We start from the raw sequence: 6,995 nt of genomic DNA on the forward strand, positions 1-6,995 counted from the left end.
GTGCTTTTACTTGCTTTCCTTAGGATTTTATATCTAGATATTATGCTTATATGTTATGTGCTCTATGTGCTCGTATGTGTTTATTTGTTTTAATTATGCATTATTATCATGAATAATAAATGCATGATGTCACCACACTAGTCTAACACTAGTTGTGATTTTTCTCTCTATTTTTTTACTAGTCAATACTAGCGGAGGCTTGTAAAAATGGACTAATGCAATACTAGATCTGTAGGTCCCATCATGCGATAGATCCATGTATTGTGTGCTCTCATTCCATTTCATGCATATTTTTCTATTTTTTGGATCTTTTTTCATTTGCATGTTATTTTTCCCTATTTTATTCCCTTACCCCATATGTGTTTCATCTATTACATTTAGGGTAGGTTTGGTTCTACAGAATTAGAATTGAATTAGAATTGAAATTCTATAGAATTGGAATTCTATGAATTGGAATTCCAAGTCATTTCAGGGTACGTTTGGTTCTACAGAATTAGAATTGAATTAGAATTGAAATTCTATAGAATTGGAATTCTATGAATTGGAATTCCAAGTCATTTCAATTCTTTCGTTTGGGAAATGCATAGAATTGATACGGAATTTATTTGAAATTCCAAATTCTTTGTTTGTATGGGAGAAGAATTCATTAGGAATTAGAATTGTTTCCAACTAATATTTTCTTACATAAAAAATTTCTTTTTTTTACTATATAATAATTTTTTAACATTTAGCTAATTGTTACTAAAGCTTTAAGGAAAAAACCAATTAGTACCTTTAATAATTTATTTTTTCTTGCATTTAACTAATTGTTAATAAAGCTTTAAAAGAAAAAAAATTAGTTCCTTTTTTGCAAAAATAAAAAATTCTTTTTTTAAAAAAAATTAAATTATATTAAATAAAAAATAATTGTATATTCTAACTTAAAAAGTAGTTAATATTTATCGAGTTAAAACCTTGATACGTTTTTAAAGTTAAGAACTTTAAATTTTAGAAAATCAAAAGCCTACTCTATGATATGAATTGGGAGGAAGGTCATAACTTGTACCTATTATAAATATTTGAGTTTTGTATCTTACAAGAAATTTCAATATAGGAATACAAGAAATAGAGGAATACGCAAACAAAGTGTTTTTAGCCAAAAAAAAAAAAAGAGAAAGAAAAGCACAATTATACATTGCTACTATTTTTCAATAAATGGCCATTCTAATATGAAATTAAGTTCGAATAAATTCCTATCAAATTTCAACTTCCATGATGGCCTTGTCTAATTTGATAGTCAATAAACATTGCTCGTGCTAAAGCATTCCTAAATTGTGTCCACTCGCTAGTTGGTTGTACTGTTCGAATTCGATTCTCGTTAACATCATTTACACCACCATCATTATTTGGACCATCATCTTCCATTCCATTTTCCTCATCTTCATCTTCCATTTCATCTTCATCATCAACCTCATGTTGTACTCTTCGCATCTCAGCATCAACTTCATCCAAGTAAGGGTCATTTGGTTGTTCTACTCGAATAAGGTTATGAAGGATGGCACATGCATTAATTATCATGACATGAGTCTTAACATCAAAAAAAGATGCATCTCTCAAAATGGCCCACCGCTTCTTGAACAAACCAAATGTCCTTTCAATCACATTTCGAGCAATTGAATGTCGAAGGTTGAATAACTCTTTAAAATTTTGAGGCTTGCTCCCACTAGCAGACCACTCGCTAAGATGATATCTAACTCCCCTATATGGAGCTAAGAAACCGGAGCTATTTGCATAACCCGCATCAACAAGAAAGTACTTGCCTGTAATGTTAGACAACAAATTATTACTCATTTATAGTTAAAAGAAAAAAAAACACTTGATATCTAATTGTCACATACCCTTGGGAACAATTAATGGATCTGATCTAACTAACGCATCCCGTAGAACTCTACCATCTGCTGCAGAACCTTCCCATCCAGGCAATACATATGTAAATCTCATGTCACGGGAGCATACACCTAAAACATTTGTTGCTATCTCATTCTTCCTATTCCTATATCTTCCTTGATCTCTAAGAAGAACATGTACTTTAACATAAGTACCGTCTAACGCTCCAAGAGAATCCTGTATTATAAACAAAATATCATAAGTTGATGAATCTTGTAAATATTATCTTCATTAATAAACATCAAAAAATATTGATTACCTGAAACCATTCCCACTTTTCATGCTCGTAACCTTCCATTTCCGATTCAGGCTGGATAAGATAGTGTCTCCCCAATTTTATGATAGCACGTAGAACTATATTAAAGTATCGACTAACTGTCTCACCTGATCTTATGAAATTAAAATTGACAGTGCGATTCTTAAAATTATGAGCAAGAACATAGAGAAACATTGCAATTGCCTCTTCAACAGTAATATTTCTAGTATCCATCAACCCACAATGCTCTCTTAAATTTGTACATAAAACAGTAAAACAATGTTTATTGAGTCTAAGTTGCTCTACACAAACTCTATTGTTTCCATAGTAAAGACGCCTTAGATATATTTCACGTGCTACTTTAAAGTCCAAGTAAGGCTCCTTTACTATATGTTTCTCATGCCACCAAACTACTAATGTAGCTATTGTTACCATATAATTTGCAACTACCACTTTTCTCTTTTTTGCTTTTTGCTCGTCTCCTTCTTTATCCATGTCAATATCCAATTCTGCAATTCAAAATCATGACAACAATAAGAAAAGGTAAGTCAAAAGACCAAATCATGCCAAACTAGCTATTAATTCAAAAGACCAAATTAGCTATTGGAAAACTCGTACATGATGTATTAGGATCAAAGCGCAAAGTTTTAGGTATCTGCCCGCTCTTATAAGGCCACGTTCTTGCACAATCTATCTCCAGCAAGCCTGTAAAACCAAGGGCATAATTAGATGTCACAATGGTGATTAAAATGAGACCCAAGTGATTCACAGTAACTAAACCAGCTTCTGGATACTCGGCTTCTAGTCTAGAATTCGGATGATGCCATAACTCAAGATTCACACCTCAGTTTGACAAGAAAAATGAAAAGTCTGGCACCCATTTTAAAACTCTACAACTAGCACCTCCAACAATCAACATTGTCCCATCAATTTCTATCATTTCTACAAACTCTGTAATGGATTAACTTGATTTGATTATCTTTATCACATACAGAAGTTAAAGAATCTAATCTGGTCGTTCAGTAATATAACAACACATGAACCAACTACTAGCAGATATACTAAAGCTATAACAAGAAGAATAAGCGCTTCAAATTTTCATTGACCAGAGTACTAACACTTTCTCAAGCCAGAATAATATGTTAAGCAAGAGCATCAAAAACTGCACTAGAAGGCTTACCAGCAGATTTGTTTTGAGAAAGGAATTTCTCGACCACACCTTCATTCTGGGAACAGTTAAACTGTTCCATCATAAAACGAAAAAGTATACTAATTAGTTGTACATCTTTACCCAGACACAAGATACAAGGCATTGTAATTTACTGAGAAATACGGGAATATGCACCTGCAAGTGCTGTACACAAGAGATCCACCTACTTTGAGCAATCTGAAACCGTTGGATAGAAGTTGAAGCTGAAACATATAGACAAGAGTAACGTGATGACCATATGGAATTATAAGATCCTTAGGATGGACAGAAGTTGAAATTGCAACTTATTGACAAGTAGCCCATATAAAATCAAGATATTGACCATGGAACATAATTTTTTTCTCCATACAATGTATAAAAAACAGCTATTCAGTGGGATAATAGACAGAGAAGAGCATCTGACATCTCTTTGGAAGGTATCAAAAGCTGCCTAAAGCCCCTTTTGTCAATCCCTTTTTCTCTAGCAGCAATAGCTGTCCGAAGATGCAGGAATTAGATGATTTCTGCAGAGTGCTCTCTGATCAATGGGGTACTCTGGACATAAGTACACTATCACCAAGAGTACCAATGGTGGAAGATGTGGAATGCAGTGAAAAACATACTAGAGCGACAGTGAAAAACCCACTTAATTTTTTAAAGTGATTATTATATTAATTTTTACAGTTAAGATAAACTGAACTTTGTTGTATAACCATCTACTGCAAACTTTTCCATACCTCAGAGAACTCTGTCCCAGGGATTTTCAATTGATTCATTCTTTACAGTCATAACTAAGCCTTCCAATCTGAAAAGGTTGTCATTAGTATCCCTGGGCAACAACCTAGTACGTATCAATCTTAGGAGCATGGCTTTGAGATCCCAAATTCCTCCAGATTTCATTCTAATTCTATCATTTCACACCCAAAATTTTTATGTCCAAATCGATTAAAATATTTTATAACTTTAAAAAAATCCCCTGAAAATCATTTTTCATATGGGGTTCCACGTCTTTTTGTTGTAGTGCATTCCCGAGCAATTGTTGCATCCGTGAGGCAAAAATATCATCTAAAACCTGCAAATCCGAATCTTTGTTGTCATGGTAGTATTTATCATATTACTGGATCTTATTAGACTCTCATCTTTACTTCCATAAATCAAGGTCAAATCAGTTGGAAACCATTCAATTACTGGAATAAAAATTGTGAAATTTCTCCTCAAAACAACAAAGAAAATCATCACAACCACTCTAATGTGAAACACTGACGATTTGGCCAGCAAAAGTATAACTCGAGCCAAGTTACCAAGTCAGCCTGCATTTTTCACTACCTTGCAAACATCTATAACTATTTCAAGGATGAAAGACTTGCATCACATAGAAGATTCAAAGGATGATCAGATTATCCCTCTTTCCTTCTTAACACTCAACTTCGTATAGGGTGAATTTCAGTTAAAAACGTCATGCTTTTAATCTTTTAAACATTTGCAAATAATGGCTACTGCTTAAAGTGACTATCTGAATCCTGGAAGAATTAGCTCAACTTACTCGGAGCAGTCTTGCGATTGGTAAGGGATAGCTGGAGAAGCAAAAAGCGATGCCGGAGACGGTGGTGGAAGAGGCAAAATGTTAGGGTGGAGGTGAAGGCGATGACGCAGAGCAGAAGCAGTTGCGGTTGAGGAAAAGTGATCGAGAGAGAGGGCTGCTTACCTAGTTGACCCGATTTTAATTTTTTACCCACAAGATCCGCGTGTAGACCCGTTTCGCAGGGTTTAGTTGTGGAATTGGAATTAGAATTCTTTTGGTCCAATAAAGAATTCAAATCATGGAATTGGACCCCTATAGAATTCAGATTCAATTCTAATTCTTTGACGGAAGCAGTATCCAAACAACAGATTTGGAATTGGGGCCCCAATTCCAATTCTAAATCTCAATTCCATGGGAAACCAAACATACCCTCAATTCTTTCGTTTGGGAAATGCATAGAATTGATATGGAATTTATTTGAAATTCCAAATTCTTTGTTTGTATGAGAGAAGAATTCATTAGGAATTAGAATTGTTTTCATGAAACATTTGCTTACATAAAATTTTTCTTTTTTTTTTCTTTTTTATATACTAATTTCTTTTTTTCTTACATTTAGCTAATTTTTACTAAAGATTTAAAAGAAAGTACCAATTTGTGCCTTTAATAATTTATTTTTTCCCACTCTCATATCAATTTCTTTGGTGAACATTTCCAGACTTAGATTGTGCTAAACACAACATTAACGAGACGTGTCATATTGACTGCCTTCTTTTGTTCAATTATGGTATAGATATTGGCATCCAACCAAAACTGGACCTCACCCCCTTAAAAGTAAATCCCCAATGACACTAGCATATTTCTTAAAACATGGTAGAATACTAGATAGTGAATTAGTCACTAATTAACTCAAATAGTACGTTTGTAAAACAATTTAATTAACATTCTCAACAAATAAATTCAGTTTACTATTCAAATTCTGAATCTAACAGTTGATGGTGGAAAAGGATGTGGAGAAAGGTGGAAGGACCAAAAAGAAAATAAAATCCAACATGCCAGAGTTATACTGGACACTATTTTTTTTATTGCGGACTGCAAGCAGTAATTCAAAAAAATAAGGATCCAATGGCTAGTAAAGGAGCCACTGACTGCATGAAAAAGACGAAGCACTGCCAAAGCTTATTTTATCACCCTTCATGTAGGGCAGTGCAGCATTTGGAGGCATGCCACATCCACATATACTCATTCAAAGTTCAAACATCCACCTTGTCAATTGTTTTACAAACGTACTATTTGAGAAAGAATGCAAAGGTTCATGCAGCTAAAGGACAAGTTAGGGCATCAACACAGGCAGCTATGTTAATCTCAATATCTAAAATGCTATTTCATCAGACAAAAGATCCAATGTTCCATTCTTATCATCTCAAAAACAGATAGAAAATAGCTGAAATACTCCCTCGAATCTTTCTATAATCTTGTTTTGATCCATTACATAAAAAACAAAGAATTCATCAGAATTTAAAAAGTCATGGATACATGATGGAGTAGTAACAACTTCTACTTGCTCTACTTGGGCTTCCAGCAATCAGCTCAACTTCTTCTACAAAAACAACTTCAACTGGAGATTACCCAAAAAAAAAATCAATTACCAATGTGCATCAATAGCCAATCCTTTTTTAAGTCATCTCCGAGACCAGAAAAAGTGTCATACTTTGTCCTGCCATTTATAAGTAAGTCAATACCCTTCAACAATTGAAATCTATCCAATTCAATTTTAGATAACTCGTCTTCCACCATTTTTGTTGTAACTTTTGAGCATTCTGAATTTAAGTACTTATCCAGTGAATCTGCCATTCGTCCCAACACTTTATAAAGTACTTGAGAGCTCATTAGTTTTCTCTTTGTGCCACGATCATTTGTTGAAGATGAAGCTTTTGATTTTGACCGTTGTCGAGCTAGCAGTGCATTCATAACTTCATCTTCTAAAGATCGTAAATCCGTCTCAAATGATTCCTCTAAATTAGTAGACTCTTCAACTTCAGTCTCAACATTAGCCTCAAAAACAGTTTGGGCACCCTCTCCATTTGCATGATCTTGTGAAAACA

At 33.9% G+C, this 6,995-nt stretch overlaps 1 protein-coding gene across 2 annotated transcripts; it reads right to left on the reverse strand.

Moving 5' to 3' along the window:
• Positions 1–1,032: 1,032 nt before the first annotated feature.
• On the reverse strand, positions 1,033–5,246 carry LOC113715873 (protein ALP1-like). Of its 2 annotated transcripts, XM_072070211.1 has the most exons (7): positions 4,915–5,246; positions 3,528–3,595; positions 3,363–3,423; positions 2,801–2,887; positions 2,186–2,691; positions 1,878–2,103; positions 1,033–1,799 (listed from the first exon to the last, which is right to left on the reverse strand). In XM_072070211.1, exons 5-7 carry the CDS (start codon positions 2,675–2,677, stop codon positions 1,243–1,245), a joined length of 1,275 nt encoding a protein of 424 aa, XP_071926312.1. In that variant the 5' UTR covers positions 2,678–2,691; positions 2,801–2,887; positions 3,363–3,423; positions 3,528–3,595; positions 4,915–5,246; the 3' UTR covers positions 1,033–1,242. The 2 variants fall into 2 exon arrangements, with proteins under 2 accessions (XP_071926312.1, XP_027095975.2); XM_027240174.2 differs by lacking the exons at positions 3,363–3,423; positions 3,528–3,595.
• Positions 5,247–6,995: the final 1,749 nt, after the last annotated feature.

This window comes from Coffea arabica, chromosome 11c, assembly GCF_036785885.1.
Source record: "Coffea arabica cultivar ET-39 chromosome 11c, Coffea Arabica ET-39 HiFi, whole genome shotgun sequence".
Classification (NCBI taxonomy): domain Eukaryota; kingdom Viridiplantae; phylum Streptophyta; class Magnoliopsida; order Gentianales; family Rubiaceae; genus Coffea; species Coffea arabica.

What these genes read in the sequence shown, in the direction of transcription:
- LOC113715873 (XM_027240174.2), bottom strand. Translation starts at nt 2,677, where the DNA reads ATGGATAAAGAAGGAGACGAGCAAAAAGCAAAAAAGAGAAAAGTGGTA. An exon ending in AAAAGTGGGAATGGTTTCAG is followed by an intron (nt 2,104 to 2,185) that starts GTAATCAATATT and finishes TTTATAATACAG; the next exon opens with GATTCTCTTGGAGCGTTAGA. An exon ending in TCCATTAATTGTTCCCAAGG is followed by an intron (nt 1,800 to 1,877) that starts GTATGTGACAAT and finishes CTAACATTACAG; the next exon opens with GCAAGTACTTTCTTGTTGAT.